Source organism: Canis lupus, chromosome 25 (assembly GCF_011100685.1).
Source record: "Canis lupus familiaris isolate Mischka breed German Shepherd chromosome 25, alternate assembly UU_Cfam_GSD_1.0, whole genome shotgun sequence".
In the NCBI taxonomy this organism is placed as follows: Eukaryota; Metazoa; Chordata; class Mammalia; order Carnivora; family Canidae; genus Canis; species Canis lupus.
In genome coordinates, this window is record NC_049246.1 from 18,430,291 (window position 1) to 18,451,967 (window position 21,677).

The 21,677-nt window shown below is 34.4% G+C and overlaps 1 protein-coding gene across 1 annotated transcript in view; it reads left to right on the forward strand.

The window, feature by feature from the left end:
- Positions 1-4,302, forward strand: part of PSPC1 (paraspeckle component 1) — a 74,401-nt gene extending 70,099 nt beyond the window's left edge. The window contains exon 9 of the mRNA XM_038573543.1: positions 1,835-4,302. Coding sequence (XP_038429471.1) covers positions 1,835-2,020 — 186 coding nt within the window. The 3' untranslated portion in view covers positions 2,021-4,302. The remainder of the gene's footprint in view (positions 1-1,834) is intronic.
- Positions 4,303-21,677: the final 17,375 nt, after the last annotated feature.

Consider the following 21,677-nt stretch of genomic DNA (forward strand, 5'->3'; position numbering starts at 1 on the left):
ATGTTAATTACAGTTATTTTAATATTACTTTTAGTTTGTATCCGTTTCTTACCAGTATTCACTGTAAAGGTGTCAAGTATTTTAAGATTATATTCTTTTCCTTGTGGACTCCTTACCTTTGGTTGGGAATGAAACTCCCAATATGTCTGAAAACACAGTTTTCAGTAAGCATTTTTAATAAAAATAACACTTAAAATTAATTTCAGGGATTTTATTTTAACTACAAAATAAAGTACATTAAAGTTTTAAAGTGTACTTTAAATTTACATTTTGAAGTCTTACAGAATTATTATAATTGTTACAAAATTTTAAAATATACAGTTTATAACTTGGTTTGAGAGTGTGAAGATATCTTTGTGTGGGTTAAATAATTATAAAAGCAAAATTTTTCAGTAGTTCTTATTTTTACTTGAATACTAGTAGCAAGACTGATAACTTCTCATTTCCCTTAAAGTCTGTCACTGTTTAAAGAGGCTATTGTATTGGCAACACATTTTCTCATTTGGTTTTTTTTTTGTTAATGATTGTTCTAAATAACATTTAGAAAAGGAAAATTGGTTGAGTGTATATTTTGAAAAGGCAACATAGTTTTGGAACTATCAAAACAAACGTTAAGGCGCCATGCTGATATAGCACTGCATAGCATATAAAGCACTGCAAATTAAATTCAGACATTCCACTGAGTACTTGTTAATACATACTGATTTCAGAGATGTTAAAAGTGAATGTGTGTCTTAGAATTGATGGAGACAATGTTTCATCATTTTAAAATTTATTTACTTTAAATGCAATCTTTTAAAAATTTGGAAAAATTAGACATGCTAACAGTTTTTTTTTTTTTTAATGAGTGTTTGTGTATGGAGATAAAAAGGCAGTGCCATAATATCTACTATGATCAGATGGCGCATGATATAATTAGTGTATTTGTTTCCTTCTCTGGAGGCTTTAGTTTATAGAAAAATGTCTGAAAGCTAAGTAAAAACTTTGACTACTTTGGTTAAGTTTTTCTATAGCATATAATCATTCGTAGTAACTTAAAAGTTAATATTAACTGGCCCATTTTCCCCACCCATCCCCCTGAAGTTGTAATCTTTATTTAAATATCACCCTTGGTCTTTTTCACAGTGATATTTTACTACTGCATGTGGAGAGTTCTGTTCAATCTTTGAGATTAGCATATGTGGTTATTATTGTAAAATTTTCCAAAGCATAGGAGTCAGGTATTTACTTAATTGTGCTATTAGTAGTACATGTTCATAAATTGTGAATTTTAAAAAATTATGTCTATATTCCCATTAATAGTCTTTCTGGAAAACCGCCTCAAAAGTTTTAATATTGAAATTATAACTCTTTCCGTATTTGTACTAGTACTTTTTCATTAAAAGCATTACTGTTAAAATTTTTTAAATGTTTATTTTTTCAATGTGATGCTGCTCCCCAGTTTTACTCTTTGATTTTCAAAAAAAAATTTTTTTTATTACACATCACAGTTTATATGCAGTATAAACTTCAGAAAAAGATCAGAACAGTACTGTAATACTGATTAGGTTTAAATGGCAGTAGCTTATTACTTCTTAAAATCAGTTCTTTTTTTCATGAAATTGGGGCATAGCATTAGCAATTGTAACTCTTCAGATGCTTTCTTTTTTTTTTTTTTTTTTTTTTAACGTAGTAACTAATTAAATTGCTCCTTTCTTCCTTCTATGTGTGATCCTGATTCTGCTGGACTTTCTGCTGAACTTCATGACACCACCACTTGGGATTTTGCCAATTTTTCTTGTCACTTACATTTGGCGTGTTCCAAATGGACTTCATATTTATTATGTGGCATTAGCACAATGATAGATTTCCGCAAGGACCATCATCTCAGATGGGATCACCTATGGGGAGTAGAACAGGTTCTGAAACCCCTCAAGCACCAATGAGTGGTGTAGGTCCTGTTAGTGGTGGTCCTGGTGGTTTTGGTAGAGGAAGCCAAGGGGGCAACTTTGAAGGCCCTAATAAGCGTCGTAGATATTAAACATTCTTTCATTCCTGGCTTACTTAGAGGAAAAATAAACGTCTCTGGTATGCCTTTATACTTTTACTTGTTTCCTGGAAGAAATGGTTTTATTGTTAATGTATGTAGACTTTAAAGTTTTTCTTTTGTAAAACTTGAGGTTTTTGTATTTTTCTTTATTCATACATAAGCTTTGTAGATTAGAGTGGTAATGATGATGCTCATCATTGTGAATGTTAAAATGTGTTTGTGACTTTAGCTAAATATAAGTATGCCATAGAACTGTGAAGTCTATGTAGTTAATCTCAATAAAGAAATCATTTTGGATAATTTACAAATGTTACTAGTAGTGTTCTCTCATAGTTTCACTAAACTTTGCTGTAACAGTAATACTTTGGTTGCTTTAATTAATCTCAGCCATTTAAAAATGAAAATGATTTTCTGCTTTTTAGTAGCACTGAAAAGATAGAAGCTTATTGAAAGCTAATGTCAATAGGGGTAGATAGAATAGTGCATTGGGGAGGGGTGTGGGAACGGGTTTACATTTGTAATAAACCATTGATGTTCTTTCTGTGAAATCAGAGTCGCTGTCTACATTTCATATAGATTCTGAATATTCAAATATTCTAAGAAGGAATATTAAGGATATCTTTGTCCTGTGCTGAGTTTTTCAAATAAACCTTTTGAATCTTGGAAAAAAAAAACCTGTTTGGAGGCAAATCTCTTTTGCTTATAAAATAATGTCTATTTTTAATCTTTTCTACCATTATTTGGTGTATCTGGATCTTACCCTTTAAATTTTCTTTTAAAATCAAACAATACAGTTAGGTTGGATGTTAAGTGAGGATTTGGTATGCTTTAGAAGAAATTAGGCATTTCCTGAGAATGTTGTTTATGGAAGTACTATAGATGGATTAATTCTGAGGTGTTGTAAATATCTTCATATAGTTTGGTAAGTCTCTCCAGTAAACTTGTCTGATAGGCTAGTTGTATTTCCAAGGAATACAGTTTAAGTGGTGATTTAAAGAAATAAAAACAGGGAATTAACTTGAGAATGGCTAAGGTCATTGGAATCAGATTAGATCCCTCTACAGTCTACGTATTTTGAATTTTGATTTTCAGTACTAGGGAGAAACAGATTTTATCACATTATAATTGTTATTCTAAAAGTCCTTGCTATATTTAAAATTTTGTGTGTTAGCCATATTTAATTTAAAATTACATTTAAGGAATTACATATCCACCTTAAACTACAAATCTAATGCATCAGCCATTGATCATAATATGGTTATTTCTCACATAACATTTCAGTGTATTACTGTATCATGCTTTTAGCATTTCCATGAAATATTCTGTTTTAAAATGAACAGTATGTAAAAATTAATTTTTGGATGGTGTGTGTTTATGCTGGAAGGCATAATTTGGAATTTGAATTTGGTTAATTTAAAATCTTGCATAAAAGCAGTTGTAAAGCAAAATTGAGGTGCATTCTTTTGTAACATTTGTCTTGTGTATTATTATTTCACATTATCTTTTTTAGAAACAGGAATGGATGGAATTATTTTCTAAAATTCTCAGTATTCACAGGCTTTGTTTTTGGCAAATCTTCGAAAACATGATTTGGAGATTGTAAAATAACAGTAAAAAATACTGTTCTCATCACATTTTCCATGCGTATGAGTTGGCATGGAGTGGAATTTGTTTTAATTAACTGATTAATTACAGTGTAGGGAGTTTTACATTGATATTTAAATGATTTAAATGATACCTGTTGTACCTAAATATACCTTTCCCATCATCTATAGTTTTATTCGTATAATCCTAGGTAATTTCTAGCACTGTATTTTGCTTGAAAGCTGAGTTTAAAGTGGGAAAAACTTGATCCTTTGATGTTAATACCAAGCTGTCTTTGGCCAAGGCTGTGAAATTCTGTAACATTGATTCAAGAACATTTGAAAGCCAGTGCACAGAGATGTCCTAATCTCCTGAACATTCTAGTGTCCGGCTCAACTCTGGCTCCAAGAACAGAGTTCTACACAGCTTTTTCCCTGCATCAAGAAAATCTTTGTTCCAGTACTTATCAAGTTTACCCTGGGAACAATCAGCTTCTGAGTGACAGTCAAGTGGAGCATCTGTGAACTCCCAGTTATTCAGGTTTTAGTGTTTTTGTATGAACAACTTTGTGACTGGTTCAGTCAATATTTTTTCTTGTGAATTAGCATACATATTGGGGAAGATATTTGAATGTTATTTGCTTAAAAGCAGTAGATACAAAAATAAATACTAGTATTAGCTTTTCTAAATAAGTGTGGATTTGTCATATGCTACCATAATTCTTTCCATAAAAAGGTAATATGAAACAATCTTAGACTTCTAACACCACAATATTATGTTTCCTTTTGTATCATGATTTGAAACACTGAGATTAAAGTCTGTAGGATTTAGATTCATATGCTATTAATATGTAATTAATGTACATAAAATAAAGGAACACCCATTTTCCTAATTATTTTGTCAAAATTTACCCATTTTTGTTTGTTTTGAAGACAAATAATTTAGGTTTTCTTCTTGACAGATCTAATTTTTTTTTTAAAGATTTTTTATTTATTCATGAGAGACAGGGAGAGAGAGAGAGGGCGAGAAAGAGAGAGAGGCAGAGGGAGAAGCAGGTTCCATGCAGGGAGCCCGATGTGGGATTCGATCCTGGGACTCCAGGATTACTACCTGGGCGGAAGGCAGGCGCCAAACCGCTAAGCCACCCAGGGATCCCCGACAGATCTAATTTTTAAAGAACTTTTGTTTCACCCATTTGTCATAAAGCCCAATTTATTATTCCTTGAATTTTTGGATTTTTCTATTTAAAATACTGAGCTTTCAGTGAAAGAGATGAAATATTTGTTTTTAACCCAACAGTATCAGGAATATTAGGGAAAAAATAACCGTTTTCACCAGAATTGCCATTTACTAGAAATAGAAATTATCTAGGACATTAATGAAATATATTGGATCTTGTTTCTCAAGTATTAATTGAAATTACATCTTTATGTTTTATTAAAAAACATACTTGTTGAATATTTCAGTAACTTGGTGTTTATATGTAAGGTTTATAGTAATTGCAAAGTATTAGTCTGAATGATTAATGGTCATTAATTAATGTTTGGGGTTTTGTTGATAATTACAGCCTAGATTCTGAATGAGGAAAAGATATATGTGTGATTGAAATAAGTGTGTGATTGAAAAAAAAATGTCTTATGAATGTGATGAAATTATGTTTAAGCTCTTTTAAGAAAGGTTTGAAATTTAGTGTCAAATGGGACTCTCAGAAATAAAAGGGATACATTATTTTGCAAAAATAGAGGAAATTTCCTGGGGAGTACTGGGTATTTAAATGTTTTTTGTGTGTTGTTACATTATAATATCCAATAACATGTTAAAATATGTTCCTGAAATAATAAGAGGGTGGTAATGATTTGAAAAATCAGACTTAACATTTTCAAAAGTAAGTTAGTGAACACCCACATATCTAACTCCTAAATTAAATACTTGTAAATATTTTCCTGTGCTTACTTCCTACATAGATATTTGTAGACATGGACTTATTTGGGGCCAGGGGTGGGGGAAGAGGTGGGAACTACTTCAAAGTAAGGAGCAAGTCCATCACTGAAATTGATGGGTTTGTTTCATCCTAAACAAATGATTAAATAAATTGAGAGTAATTTCGTACTGGACAAGAGTATTATTTCCTTTCCTGTACCCTTCAGAGCTAAATTTTTAAAAAAACAGGAAGCAATTTTAGTGCGCTCATTTTACATAATTGTTTTTCACTATTGTGTAAAGTGGAGCCACGCATAGCTTCCCAGTTGAATATGGACAAGTAATTTATAGAATCTCACTCTGGAGAAATAGTGAAGAATTTAATTATTTTTATAGTATCTGATATTAAATTGTTTTAATAGTATCTGATTACAATCTATGTATTATATATTAGCTTTTTTTGGTCAAAACCACTGTCTTCTAAGTACAGAAAAAGCATCTTGAAATTTTGTTTTCTTGATTACTGAAAAACAATAATTGAAGTTTGAATCTTTATAAGACACAACCAGAATGCGTTACCTTGGGAATATTACTGTACTTCTTGTCTTTTTCCATATAACCATAATTTAGATTTTAAATACCTCCAGGGGTTCCTCTTCGTTTTTTCATATAGTTTTCCTTTTCAATAAAAGAAGCTTATATTTTCTAGATGGAATATACTGCATTAATCTAGTCAGAGTTTGTAGTACACATTTTAAATAATTATTTTTCAAGTATATTGTCTTATTGTTTGAATCACTCACTGTTATCTTACCAACTCCTCCCCCCTCTGCAACAGTTACTAGATTTTGTTGACTGTGTTTATATAAAAATCTTGTTAGAATTACTGTTTCTTTCTGAATTAATGAAATGGATTTTAAAAGATGGTATTCTGCTTATACATGTACATAAAATTTCAGTTCTATTTATAAAATATAATCACCCAAATTTCATGTAAGGCACTTCCACCTCAAAGTTAAGACTAATTAGTGAAGAATTAATTAGTGTACTTAGCAGGAATACATGATTTTTAAATTTTCAACTTATTTTTTTAAAAAATATTGTCAATAAGTGGTTTTTATTAATTAAAAACAAGGTTCCGGCATTACTTCAATAGTAATATGTGGACTTTACTTGAGTTGTAATGTAATGGACCTAGAGTTTCTTAATGATCTATATAAATGTGTTCTTGGTAGTGTTGAAGACTTTGGAATTGGTATTTGTATCTAAAATTTGTTTCTAGCTCTGAAATGAACATTTCAGATATTTAAGTTAGGAAATACATGGATATGAGGTAGTGTCAAAACCTAAAGGAGTAGCTACAATAATATGTTTTATATTTATATCTGTGACTGGATATTTTAAGACCTATTCGTCCTTGTTCCATCTTATTTATGCAAAATGTCAACCTGCCAGACTTTTGTGAATGTGAATGAGAGTTTAGGTATGTTTTGGGATTTAATCATATATAATCTTATCACTATTAACTTTGCCAACTTTAGCCTATGAGTTATTTATATTTTTATTTTTGTATGCTTATGTGAACAATTTATTTTCTGCAAATTATTGTTGTATGCTTTGTCAGAATAATTACAGTTAATTTTTCTTCAGGCTATTTTCAGATTAGATAACATTAAATCTGTATCAAATGTAACACATTGCTTAGATTTATAAATGTTGCCTAGTGTTTTTATGTAATGAAAAAAGTAAGCGATCTCACACATAGTAATACTCTTTTAATTTCTCACCTTTTAAAGTGTTGGAGGCAGTAGTAACTTGCTCAGTGGTTACTTAGTCTTTAATGCTAATTTTTTAGAATTGCTTAGAATATTTGCATGTTGATGGAGTGGGTAGAATATTTTTTGGGGGGGAGTAGAATATTTTAAACAGTAGGAACTAGCAGTTTAGCAAAGTGAACATAAAAATCGGAGTAATTGTTTGCAAAATGATACTTTCTCAGTCATACAGAATTTCATGTATTCTGAGCCATGTTATTCAGAATTGTACTATATCCCTTGTACCAGAATGTATTGAGGGGTCCTACTGTTTGCTCTTGTGCCCTTTCCTAAGGCAGAGATACAGTAGTGGAACAACAAAATCCCTGCTCAAGATTAAACACCAGCAGCCATGAACGTGCATTCAGATTGGTGGTTCTCAAACTTCAGTGTGCCTTGAGGCTCCTGGAGGGCTTATTAAAATATCTCTGGGCCCCATCCCACAACTTCTGATTTCAGCTGGTCTCAGGTGTGGCTGAGTAATGTACATTTCTAACAAGTTCCCTGATGATCTGACATTGGGCTTGGGGACTCCTCTTTGAGAATTTCTGTTCTAAAATATTAAAAGAATCACAGTAACATTTTTGGTTGGTTGATTTTTGGTGGTGGCATAGGTGATTGTCCTGGTACATTATATGCTGCTTAGGATCCCTGGCCAATCATTGAAACCATTCAAAAACTTCCAGCTACTGCCAGTTGATAAGTACTGCAAAAAGTCCATTATTTTTAAGTAGGCACTCTCATGGCTATTGAGTACTAAATCTTTTGCATATATGTAATTATTACCTTCATTTGAACTAGGATTTCATTTTTGTGTCACAAGCCTAGTTATTTCAAGTGAATATAGAAAAGTACAATTTGAAAATTTTATAAAACTTTTGCACATAACTGATTTGCAACTACTTACACCAGCATGAGAAATGAAACAGTGTGATAATGTTTCAGTATCAGTATATTTGAAGATGCTTGGGACACTGGCTGGCTGTAGGACTCTTGCTGGACCTTGGGATTGTGAGTTTGAGCCCCACGTTGGGTGTTGTGGATATTTAAGAAAAAAAAAATCTTAAAAAAATCTTGAAGATGCATATGCCTGACAGGTGAAGGTTTTAGAAAACTTAGTCTTTGCTCACTATGTTGATAAATATGAATACAGTGACACCATTTTGGTGGATTAAAATGATGGCTCAACCTTTCTCTTTTGTGAACTGGTCTTTAGCTATTCTAGATTGAAGATAAAGATTTGATAAATGCATATTCTAAAGACCATGAGTATATTTATTAAATTGTAGTTTCCTTTTGGTTTTAAACTTGCATTTGCATTAGTCATTTTAGAAAGTAATGCCGTCAAGGAGTTCAATAAATGGAAATTGTTGAGTAATTTTATGGTAAAAAGTTAGAGCCTGGCTTGTGAGACTTTACAAAGATTAACATACATATATATGATTCAAAGTCTATTCAGAATTATGCAGTACACTAAAACAATTAAATTGGGCCATAATGAGAGGACATAGTATATTGATTATGGTTCTTTTCAAAAGTTTTTGACTATGTTGATGCAAAGAAACAATCACCTGGTTTGTAGCCTTCTGAATATCTTAGGTAGTTTCTAGAACATGTGGTGTATGTCTTCTAAGAGTATCTGTGTATAGGAAAGGAGGTAGACTTTTTTTTCTTTTTCTAAGATTTTATTTGAGAAAGAAGGGGGGAGAGTGTGCACAGAGAGAGACAAAGGGAGAAGCAGACTCCCTGCTGAGCAGGGAGCCTGGTGCAAGGCTCAAATTTAGGACCCTAGGAATCATGATCTGAGCTGAAGTTAGATGCTTACTGGACTAAACCACCCAAGCAGACTTGTTTATAATAGTAATTTAGATATCACCTAGGTGCCTGTCTTGCTTCCCAAAGATTGAACTAGCATAATGTAATTTATGCTAGTTTTGCCAGGAAATCACACTGACCAAGCATTTTGTGTATTTTGTGGACTAGAAATGGGTTTGACTCTGAGAGGTTACATATCTGTCAACAAGGAAGTCAATTCATCTACTCTTTTATCTTTTAACTTTGCACCAACCTACTCCTCCCTCATTCTTTCTTAAGTCAGATTCCTTACTCTGTGGAAACCCAGGTCCTAAGAGACTACTAGATTTCTTCCCCCAAGGTGGCTTATTAACTCTTTTCCAATTGAGGAATTTTGGTGCAGTCTAATGAGAGTAAAACGTCATTTCATCTATTTAAAATTACGTGAATAGATTTATTACACATTTATTTTTCCTGTTCAGTAATTTATTACTAATTTTCTTGAAGAAATGATTAACTTCTGTGGTAGTACTTGGACACTACAAGTGAATTATAGTTCTACAAAAATCAGTGCTTAACTTTATTTTTTTAGGTACACAAATTCAGAAAAATAAAATTTGAAAAAGGAAGCTCTTAAACTATACATTACTGAAGTTTTCTGGCTCAGATTATGGTTTCCCTATATAATAGTGTCTCCTTATCTGAAGAGGAAAATTAAAATTCTAAGACACCCCCCCCCCATACATGTCTAAAGGTGCAGATAGTACCAAACCATATATATACTTTTCCCCCCCATTTCCATGCATGTCTGCGATAAAGTTTAATTTATAAATTAGGCACAGTAGTATTAATAGATTAACAGTAATGACTAATGAAAAATACAATAATTGTAACTGTATACTGTAATAAAAGTTATGTGAACTTGGCCTCTGTCTCAGAATATTGTACTGTACGCATTGCCTGTGATGGTGTGAGGTGATAAAATGCCTATGTAATGAGATGGAGTGAGGTGAGTGTTAAAGGCATTGTGATATAGCAGTAAGCTACTACTGACCTTCTGACCATTTGTCAGGAGTGTCGTCTGCTTCCAGATTATGGGTAACAAACTTGGAAAGAACAACCACATATAAAGAGGACTTTTATATAATCCCTGCACACCTGACCCCATATTTAACAGCTGCTGTCATCCTACTAGGCAGGCATAAAAACTTTAGATTTGTATTTGATCTGTTGCTACTATTTAGAATTATGCATGATGATTAATTAGGAAAATTCAAAAAACCTTATTTTTTTGTTTCTTTATATTATGGTACATTGACTTTTATCTGGAACCAGTAAATCTTTTAAAATATTAGAGGAGATCAGAATGTTTTGGAAAATGGTGTGTTCCAAATTTTAGGGATAGGAAGTATATAAAAAAACAAGTGTTCAGATTGTTAATTTCTGCCTTGCCTAGATAGTATGTTCATATTTTTAGGGGAGTAGATTTTATGTCCCGGTATTCATGCTACAGTGTTAGAGCTGAGGTAAACTAAGATGTAGTTAGGTTCATATTATGATCTTTGAGATCTCTTAGTGGATGAGAGCAATCTCTAGGTTAATTGCAATTATAGATCTTAAAATTTGAATTATTTTGCAGCTACTTGAACCAAGCTACTGTCACAAGCAATTTCTAGTCTCTTTTATAGATCACATAAGTATGATGTACATGTTAAATAATTTAGCACTTAAAGTGTTCAATGCTGGTTTTCTACAGTTGCTATATTGACCGTTTCTTGCAGTTTGGGCACTGTAGATTAGCTGTGCACAGAGTAGAACAACCCTCCGTTCCTATGGCACTAGTGTTCTAGACCTAGAAGAACAAATAAGAGTCGAAATAATTTATGAGGTAAAAAGGATAGAAAAAATGACAGCTTCTGTTTTAGGTAAAAGGACTGGAAAATGCTTATCTCAGGAGACAGAGGGACAACATTGTTTAATTTAGTCTGCGCTGATAAAAGACAACATGTAATAGATGAAGTGGAAGTCATAAGTCTGTTGGAGCTGTGCTGTTCATTGTGGTGGCCATGTGTGAACTGTTGACTCTTTGGAATGGGACTAGTGAGATTAAGACTTTTAATTTTATTGTAATTAAGTTGGATATAGCAATACAGTGTGTTTAGCATATTTGGAACAACTTGGGTATGCAAATTTCCTTTTGCATCTTAAATACAATGAAATCTAAATACACATAAATATTGGAGAGAATTTACCACTGACTTAGATGTGTAAAGTACAGAATTGCAGACTTGGTATGAAGAAATGAATGTAAACTATCTCAGTGTTTAATATGATTGTTGAAATATATTTTGGATATATTGGGTTAAATAAAATATATTTAGCTAATTTCATCTCTTGCTTTTTTTCTCTTTAATGTACTTAGAAATTTAAAATTTCTTACATTGCATTATTTTTCTTCCAGATAGTGCTGGTTTATAATAGTAACTTTGTCAAATTTTTCTTTTCCTTATGTGAATGTAATCCCAGAATCTCATTACATGGTGTAATTATGCAGTTCAGTTATTTTTATCTTTTTAAAAAATTAATAATTTGAGTTGAACTCTATCTAGAGTTTATGTATTCACCATTGGGTGTTAGTGAGATTGATTTCCTGGTAGTATAATTGCTTAGTGTTTGTATAGGAGTGCAAGAAAGAAATTTGAATAACAGTTTTAGGAAGTAAATTGTGCACATTAAGTTTACATTTATTCCTTTCACTTTTGTTCCCCCTTTTTTTGTTTATTATCTACTTATACTCTATAAAATTTAAGTCCAAAAATTGTCATACAAGATTTCTCTTAAAATCTTTGAAGTTTTTGTGTTCATGTTTATTTCATTCTCTCCACGATGTCAGCTCTAGGAGAATAAGGATCTTACCATTTGTGGCTTATCCTCATTTTATAGTACATCCTGATTAAATGTTTTTTTAGCAAATGATTGACACCAGTTTAGGGCAACACATGGTGTTTACATGAGAATATAAAATGAAGAAAATATGGTCCTTGTGCTCTTGGGATTTAGAATTTAATGATTTTATGCAAGCAAAGTGTAAGGCCAGTTGATAGGAAGGAAAGGAATAGGAAATGTTCTGAAAACCTTGAAGCAAGTATCCACTTACCTTGGGAAGACTGGGAAGAATTCACTAAGATACTTTTGAGCAGGTCATTAAGGTGAGTAAGTACTTGTCAGCTGTAGGGTTTTTGGAGGTAGATGATAAGGAAGGGGTGGGTTGTGGGATGATGGAATGGTGTAGTCAGAAGGACTAATAAGTGAACAGTTAATAAGGAGCTGTCTAGTGTAGGAGGGGAGAGTAGAAAAGGGAAAAAGTGTTCAGATGAAACTGATCTAAATTGAATTTTGATTTTTACCTTTTAGGTCCTGGGTATCAGGACAAGAATTAAGTGGATCAGAAAGCAGAGAACATAGATCATTGGTTCTCTCCCACACTCTCCACCCTCCACATGATATTTGGAAAGATCTTTAGTGTCTGTGATGATTGTTCAGATTCCAGACAATGATTCAGAAGTAGAGTGATCTTAATAGACTAGTTTGGTGGAAGAGGGGAAGATGAAAAGTGTTCTGTTTTTCTAGTTTGAATGATGGGGTGATGGTGCAGAGAAACATTAACTGAAACACAGAAGGTAAGTGTGTTCAGGATTGGGTTGGGATATTTAGTTGCTTGAGGTAGAGGAAGGTATTGGATTTGTAAAAACATTTTGGTTTGAGTAACTGGTGGATTATTGGAATTCTAAAACTCTGCTGGTAAAATACGTCTTCTCAAGGCACAGTCATTTGTAACTGAAGGTGTCTGTAATACCCTCCTAACTTGTCTTGCTTTTACTTTGGTTCTTGTAATTTATTTTCCACATAGTATCTAGTGCACCCTTTTAGAGTGTGAATTAGATGACTCTGCTTTTTAGATGCAGTAGTTTTCCATTTAAATTAAAACCCAACTATAGGGGCACATGGGTGGCTCAGTTGAGCGACTGACTCTTGAATTTGGTTCAGATGGTGATCTCAGGGTCATGGGATTGAGATTGAGGCCCCAGTTGTACTATCTTCCCCCCAAAAATATATTTATATATTTCATATAAAATATACTTTCATATATTTCATATATTCAACTGTATTGTAGGCCCTGGGGCTTTTTTTTTTTTTTAAGATCCTTTTGAAGAAATCTCTACTCCAAAGCATGGTTTTTTTAAAGATCTTTTTGGAGTAATCTCTACCCAGCATGGGGTTCAAATCCACAACCTCAAGATCAAGAGTTGTACACTCTACCAACTGAGCCAGCCAGGCGCCTCTACCTTTCCAACCTCATCTACTTTCTACCCCTTGTTCACTAAACTCTAAAGTCGTTCCTCTGTCTCCCCAGATATTTTTATAGGTTTCAAAAGAAAGAGTCCCCAATAAAATTTTCATTCCTGTCACTTTCAGTATATGATATTTACTAATTTGCTCATTGTGCCTACATTTTATTCATCTCTTACCAGTGTTTCCAGTATTGTAGCATAACATTTGACACTCAGTATTTCTTCAACCAGTCTGAGGGAAAATCCAGAAGACCATCAGAAGAGTAATGGCATAGATTTAAATGTAGTGTCAGTACCAATTGAAGTGTGTGGATGAGAATCCCAGTTTGCATATGCATTCCCTAAATTGTTATTGAGCATTTTTGTCTCAGCAACATTGTACATATAATAGTAAAGAAAATACAGTTGGTCCTTAACCTTCTTTGAGCTTGAAGTCCATTGGGTGGCAAGAGAAATCATGGGAAGAAATGATAAATTCTTAGTTCTGTCATTGTCGTTGTACTGAAGGTAAGAGCAAGAAGAGCCAGTGGAGAATGTGAGTTAATAGCCCAGTTTTTAAATAGAATTTAGGAGAATGTGTACCCTTACATATACCTATATAGAAATATATCTAAAGAAAGTACTAAGAGCTAGGGAGGGAGGGAGAGAGGAAATGTGAAGGGAGAAATTTCAAATGGATGACCTAGAGGCTGGAGAATGGGTGAGGTTGGTGGCATGAAGACACATTTTTAACACTAAGGATTCTTAAATTTTTTAATTTTTATTTATTTTTTAAGATTTTATTTATTAATTCATGAGAGACACAGAGAGGGGAGAGAGGCAGAGACATAGAGGGAGAAGCAGGCTCCATGCAGGGATCCCGATGTGGGACTTGATCCTGGGACTCCAGGATTACGCCCTGGGCCAAAGGAGCTAAACCGCTGAGCCATCCAGGCGTCCCAGTTTAAAAAAAACAAAAAACAAAAACTCAAAAAAGTGTTTTGTGCATTGGGTGTATGAAATACAGTGGTGTTTTGGTGTTGGTGGAACTGTAAGCATTCAGGAGACCAGAGGAACTGGACATTTCAGCCTTCCTGAGATGTCCAGAGTGCCTGGGTTGCTCAGTTAAGTGGCTGACTCTTGATTTTGATCTCAGGGTTGTGAGATCAAGCCCTGTGTCAGGCTCTCCATTGTGCATGAAACCTCCTTTAAGATTCTCTCCCTCTCCTGCCCCTCCCCATCTTAAGAAAACCCTCCTGATGTGTCCAAATCCTATTATATTTCCAGAAAAAGAACATTTGTTTTTCTAATTGAGTGTAAAATGAAAGCTCCTGGTTTTAAGAGTTTACATGTTTGTTTTTCTCTTGCCCTTTTTCTTTTTTAAGATTTTATTTGAGAGCACATGCAAGAGAAAGTGTGAGTGCGGGAGGGGCAGAGGGAGAAGCAGACTCTTCCTTAAGTGGGGAGCTAGATGCAGGGCTCAAGTCCAGGACCGTGGGATCATGACCTGAGCCGAAGGCAGACACTTAAGACTGAGCCATGCAGGCACCCTTCTCTCCTACCTTTTTTTAACGTTGGTATAAATCGAGAAGATTAGAAGCGGCAAAAGTAGGACAGGTCCACTGCAAAGAGCAGCTGTTCAGGAGGGTACCCTATTAAAGTGCAGCTCATTGTTGATGTGATTGTCCATACACATTTTTATATGTGGTCCTCAGATAACACTTGTAGAGATGCTGAAGTTCTGATCATGGTAATTCTCTAGTAAAGAGTTAAGATTTCCAGGAGAATTCATTCAATAAAGCTTGGATGTTATGAAGGGAACACGTACCTAGTCCTCTTTTATACATAACTTGGGTATTGTATCAAGAGCTGAAAAAACTTGTTCAAATATTGGGAGAGGGGCACCTGTGTGTGTCTCAGTCAGTAAAGCATCTGCCTTCTGCTCAGGTTATGATCCCAGAGTCATGGCATCCAGTCCCGCATCAGGCTTCCTGCTTAGTGGGGTGCCTGCTTCTCTCCCCCCTACCACTCCCTTCAGTTGTGCGCTCTCTCAAATACATAAAACCTTTAAAAAAAATAAAAACATTGGGAGAGAAAAGGCATGTAATACAAAGTTTGAAGAAACTTTTGGTCTTTTATTAACAGCTCCTATTTAAGATGGAGTAATTATTCCAATACCCTAAAGGATTTCTTAAAGGCTACTAATTCCCTTCCATTCCTTTATCATGGTCTTTGAGTTAACATTCATTACTGTTCATTTTGATGGATTATAGGGACTTTTAAAATCACTTCTAAAAGAGCCACTATTTGCTTTTCTGAATTACCTTTACAATAATATTTTGAAATATTTCCAAGAAGATAAATGAACATTCTTCGTACTTATATTGTTGACATTACTGAGTTCCTGCATTTTGATTTTTATCTTTAATATATTTTATAGTAAATGGAAATTAAGTTAGGAAAAAGGGAATGCCACTGAGTCTGTGGAATCTAAAGAAAACTTCCTGTTTTGCCATTTCTTCCCCATCCTTCAGAGCTGATGAAAAGTTGGGAGATAAATGTCTAAATACTGGGGATGATTTAAAATTTTTCCAGTTTACATTATGGCACAAATTTAGTTAGTAATCAACATGTTACAGTGGTACATGTCATCTAACATCTACAAGGAGGACAAATAAATTAAGTCAGGTTAGCCAAAGTTCTAATAACATTTTTTTTATATAGCTAATATGTACTATGTAAAATACAAGAGTGTGTATATGTGTTTTTTAGTTTTTGGTTTATTTTAAGGCCCAGTGAATGTGGAACTTGAACTCAGGACCCTGAGATAAGACCTGAGCTGAGATCAACAGTTGGGATTCTTAACCTACTGAGCCACCCAGGCACCCCTAAGTATTTCTTTTTTTTCCTTTTTTTTTTTTTTTTTTTTTACCCCTAAGTATTTTAATATTTACTTGAACTTTAGTTATATTTCCACACTCACTAGTGTGGAAAGAGAATTGGTTTTTAAGACCATAATTGCTATTTGAACTAATTTGTATAAATTCTTCATAAATTTTTTCCCTGACATTCAGTGTCTTTAACATTTCATTTATTTCCTTTTTTTTTTTAATTTTTTTTTTATTTATTTATGATAGAGAGAGAGAGAGAGAGAGGCAGAGACACAGGCAGAGGGAGAAGCAGGCTCCATGCACCGGGAGCCTGATGTGGGATTCGATCCCGGGTCTCCAGGATCGCGCCCTGGGCCAAAGGCAGGCGCCAAACCGCTGCGCCACCCAGGGATCCCACATTTCATTTATTTCCCATGCTCATCATCCTACTTTTTGTGTCCCTCCTCATCCCAGGATTCCCGTGGAGGCTTACTTTTTTCCTGCTCCAATCTGAGCTGTTGCACTCTAGAACAGCTGCATCAAAACTATCCAATAGAGCCTTAGTGCTCTTCTGGATTGTATGTTCTCTTTGCTGGATCATCATTAAATGAACACTGGAGAATTTGGCAGCAACTATTTTTGTTTGTTCTTTAATAATTATTTTATTTTGGATAGTACTTGAACATATGCATACACAATAGCATGGGTGCTAGTACTACAGTGAGTTTTCTAGAATTTTGTCACATCGTTAAAAATAACTTAGGTATTAAAATGCTAATATAATCTTTGTGTGTTCTGTCATACTTGGATATATGCTAACATGTATATGGTTTGTAAAGTTTTTAAAAAAATGGTTGGGGCCTATGAATTAATTGTACGGAATTACATCAGTGTTACATTTGGAAAGAGCATAGGTTAGTATAAAATAGAGGTGCTCCTAGATCATGAATACCTACTGCAGAATTAGTTATTCATGATCTAGGAGCACCTAGATCAGATGACATGGACCATCTGCTCTATTCATTAAGTATTTGGTACATTTAAGACTAAGACTCTCAATGTGATCTACCTTTGCTTAAGACTTAAGGCATACAGTGCAGGCAGGGTAGATACAAAGTGCTCCTGTTGTTGAGTAATTCCAAATTCTGGTGGCAGAGGAATGGAATATAGCACAATAATTATGATACAGGGATGAAGAAAAGGCCTAAAGGAAAACAAGAGGATGGTAAACACCCGTAGGAGCAGCACTTTTGAATAATTTGAAACTTATATTTGCATGACGTGTGAGGCAGGCAGAAGAAAGGAAAAATTAACACATAAAGTAAGTCTTGGAATCTTTGTTATCAATAAAAATGCATTTTGTTGTGATTGATCTGGAACATCACATGGAGTAGATTATCACATACTCCATTACCCAGTTTTTAAAATGTGTGTTCACCTCAGTGGCGGTGCTGGTTATATTTGGGTGACTTCACATACTACACATGAAATCTGTTGTCCAAAATTAAGTGTTACAGAGAGTTTGGAGAAGAGAAATGTATAGAAGATAAACTAATTGGGAAGGATGAGAATGTTTTTGCTTAGGCATGGGAGATACAAAGGACCATTCAGAACAAATACTTGTTTGAGATCTGGAAATAACCCTTAGCATGTTAACACCTAATAAAAATCAACCAGCCTTCAAATACGGCTGATACATAAACTAGTAAATATATTTTTTGAATTATTTGAATAATAATAAATATGTGATATACAAATGTGGAAGTATGGTATGTAGTGAAAGTAAATTTCTCCATGCCATGTCTACCAGTTGCCCAGCTTCTCTGTCCAGGTATAATCATTGTTACTAATTGCTTGTGTATCCTAGAAATTTCTATGCACTACAGGCATATTTGTATTCATTCTTGATACATACATAAAGACATGGTACACACTTTTGCCATTTATGTATTTCCTCAGATACTCCGTTTTGGAGATTGTTACAAATGGATATGTGAGAGAGATCCGTTGTTTTTACACCTGTTGTTTTAGGTCATTGTTAGGTATGTTACAGATCTTTTTTGGCCAGTGATTAGTTGATGTTCTTCCCCTCCCCCACCTGTTACATGCATGTGTTATAAAGCATGTGTATAAATGTGTATATAGGATAAAATTTCTACCAGTTAAATTGCTTGGTTAAGGTTAGTATATTTTTTAACTTTTTTTTTTAAGGTGTTCCCTATCCTAACTCTGAACAGTAAGAATTTAACTTTATTCCTTGCAGTACCCAACCAAATACATAAAGTCAGTCAAGATCAGGGGTTAATAAAAACTGATGGGATTGTTGCAGGTGTTTAGAAGTTTTGAAATAGAAATTATGTAATTGAATTTGGGAGAGCTTTGATGTCTAAAGTTAGCTAATAAGAATTCTAGGAATTAGAGACCTAAAGTCTTGTGCTTTAAATATCAGATTACATTAAGTAGATGCCTGTTTAATTAAACTCTATTGTCTTCGAGAGGGTTATCAATATGCTAGATTTTTAAAAAGTTTATTATAGAAGGAAGCGAGAGAGTGTGATGGGCAAGTAGGGGCAGAGGGAAAAAAATAATCTCCAGCAGATACTCTGCTGAGCGTGTGGAGCCTGGTGTGGGATTCAATCTCATGACCCTGAGATCATGACCTGAGCCAAAACCAAGAGTCAGATGCTTAACTGACTGAGCCACCCAGGTGTCCCAGTACGTTAGATTTTTAAAATGACGTGGTGAACATTAACAGTTTACCTTATGAGAGACATTATGCTCAATTTAATAATGGTTAGCTTAGTTTTTTGTGGTAGAGAAGGAGGGTATTACACTCATCAGAAATCTTTCATTTAAAAAATTTCCACAGTTCTCCAGTGATGGGAATGGGCATTAACATTGCTGTGCCCAAATAGCTAACTTGAATTTTGTTTCTTAAATATCAAGAGTAGGAAGAAACAAAATTTTCTAGAAGAATTCCCATTTTTGGTGTTCATATTATAATATCACTTTGAATTTCAAATCTTATATGGAAATACTGGAGGGAGGTAGATACTTCATTTACAAACCAAAGAGCATGGAGGCTCTAAGCTATATTTGAGGTTGGTTCTACTTAGAATTAATAAAATAACTAAAGGACACTTGTATATATTCCCAAAGAATTGTGGTTTTTATTCAGTGAATTATTCTTTTAAGATTTTATTTATTCATGAGCAACAGAGAGGCAGAGACATAGGTAGAGGGAGAAACAGGCTCCATGCGGGGAGCCCGATGTGGGACTCCATCCCAGGACCCTGAGATCACAACCTGAGCCAAAGGCAGATGTTCAACCACTGAGCTACCCAGGCTTCCCTATTCAGTGAATTATTATGTAAGTTTGAACACTCAGAGCAAAATGAAATTATTTTTTTCATTAAAAATTATATCTTCAGATAGTAGCTTTTAACAATGATGTATACATTGTTTGCCCAGGGACTTAAATGAGCAGTTTGCTGTTAGCAGAACTAAAGTCTCCTTGTTCAGAGGTCATTTCTTCCACCTACATCCTTCAATATTCGTCATACTTGTGGAGTATTCTCTCTCCAATGTATTACTGGAGAATAAACGTTTTGTTTCACAAACACAAGATACAGCCGGGCTGGGGAAAGGGACAAGTCCGTTGTAGCTAGGATAGTCAGAGGAAGCTTCTTTGAGGAGACATTAGAGCTGATTGGTAATCTGAATGATCAGAAGGAGGGGACTTGAAACATTGGAGGTGTTGAAGTTTGTGACCCTAATTCAAGCTGAGGGCGTTAATTTATAGCACGGGGTAGGAAAATGTTGCTGGAATTCAGTGAACAAAGCAAGGGTGTTTCTTAACCCCCTTTTTTCCCTTCATTGATTCCTCTCAGGTCCCCCATGAAATTTTTTGACCCCCCCCTTCATGAAATTTTAACTCAACTGTTTATATAAATATATCTGTTATCTATGCTTTTATATGTTGGAGATTTTTGCCCTCCCCTGCTCCCACCTTCAACTATCTCCCTCTGGGGGCAATACTACCCCATTGAGAACGCAAGATGTAGAGTAGTGTGTGCCACAGTAAATAGTTGAGATTTTTTTCTTGATGAGAAATCATCATAAAGGCTTGGGCCAGGTAGTGACATGATATAGTTTATGTATTAGAAAAGCGTTTTAGCCACTCATAGAGATTTGACTCCAGGAGAGCTAGAATAAAAAGGCGAGCCAATTAGACCAGTAAGGGGAGGTGAAAGGTAATGGTACTTGATCTACAAAGATTATAATATAAAGAGATAAGGAAGAGTAGAAAGAACAAAAGACGGAAGAGAGAATAAATGGATGTAGCATTAATGGTTATAAAGTAGGTCTACATATGAGGTTGTTGAAAGCTTGGGGAACAGTGTGCCCTCCACATTACAAAGACAGGTTGCCTATAGAACCCACTGAAATGAAGGAAGGAAATAAATGACCCTTGGTAAATATGAAACTTGTCTGATTTTAAACCTCTTGTTACCATTTGAAGTTTATTTTTTAGTATCAAAAAGAATTGGGCAGCCCGGGTGGCTCAGTGGTTTAGCGCCACCTTCGGCCTGGGGCCTGATCCTGGAGGCCCTGGGATCGAGTCTCATGTCAGGCTCCCTGCATGGAGCCTGCTTCTCCCTCTGCCTGTGTCTCTGCCTCTCTCTCTCCCTCTCTCTTTCTCTGTCTCATGAATAAATAAATAAAATAAAATCTTTTTTAAAAAAATCACAGAATTTAGAATGACCAAAACTCCAGATTTATATCAGTTTTGTTTTTTATTCCTTAATAGGAATGTACTGCCATATTTTGTGCCTTTGGTCCATACTTTTTACTGGGGAGTCTTTTTAAAAACCTACCTAGTTTGTGTTCTACCATAGTGGTGATTATTAGTCTATGAACATGTTCAGTTAAAGTTTCTGTTAGAATTAAATGATTCTTATCTAATAGGCAAATCTTGGGCCCTCCAAGATATTGAGGGATACTATTGTGAATTCCCTAAGGCATCAGGACTCTCCTATAGGTACTTACTGCGGTTTGTTGAATTAGTGAACAGGCTGTTTTTCCAAGATCATACTGAATGTTATTAGCAGAACCCAAATGAGATTTTATTATACCTCACAGTTTTGTCTCAAAATTGAATATAATGAATGCAGAATTACTGGGAATGTTTAACAAACCCTGATGGTGACTGAAAATGGCAAATAACATGAGTAGCAAATATGGTTTTAAAATGGGACTGCCGGGAATTGCATGGAGTTCTGAGATTCACACACCATTCAGACCCTGTAATTCCTTGCCAAGGAGAGGTGTGAAG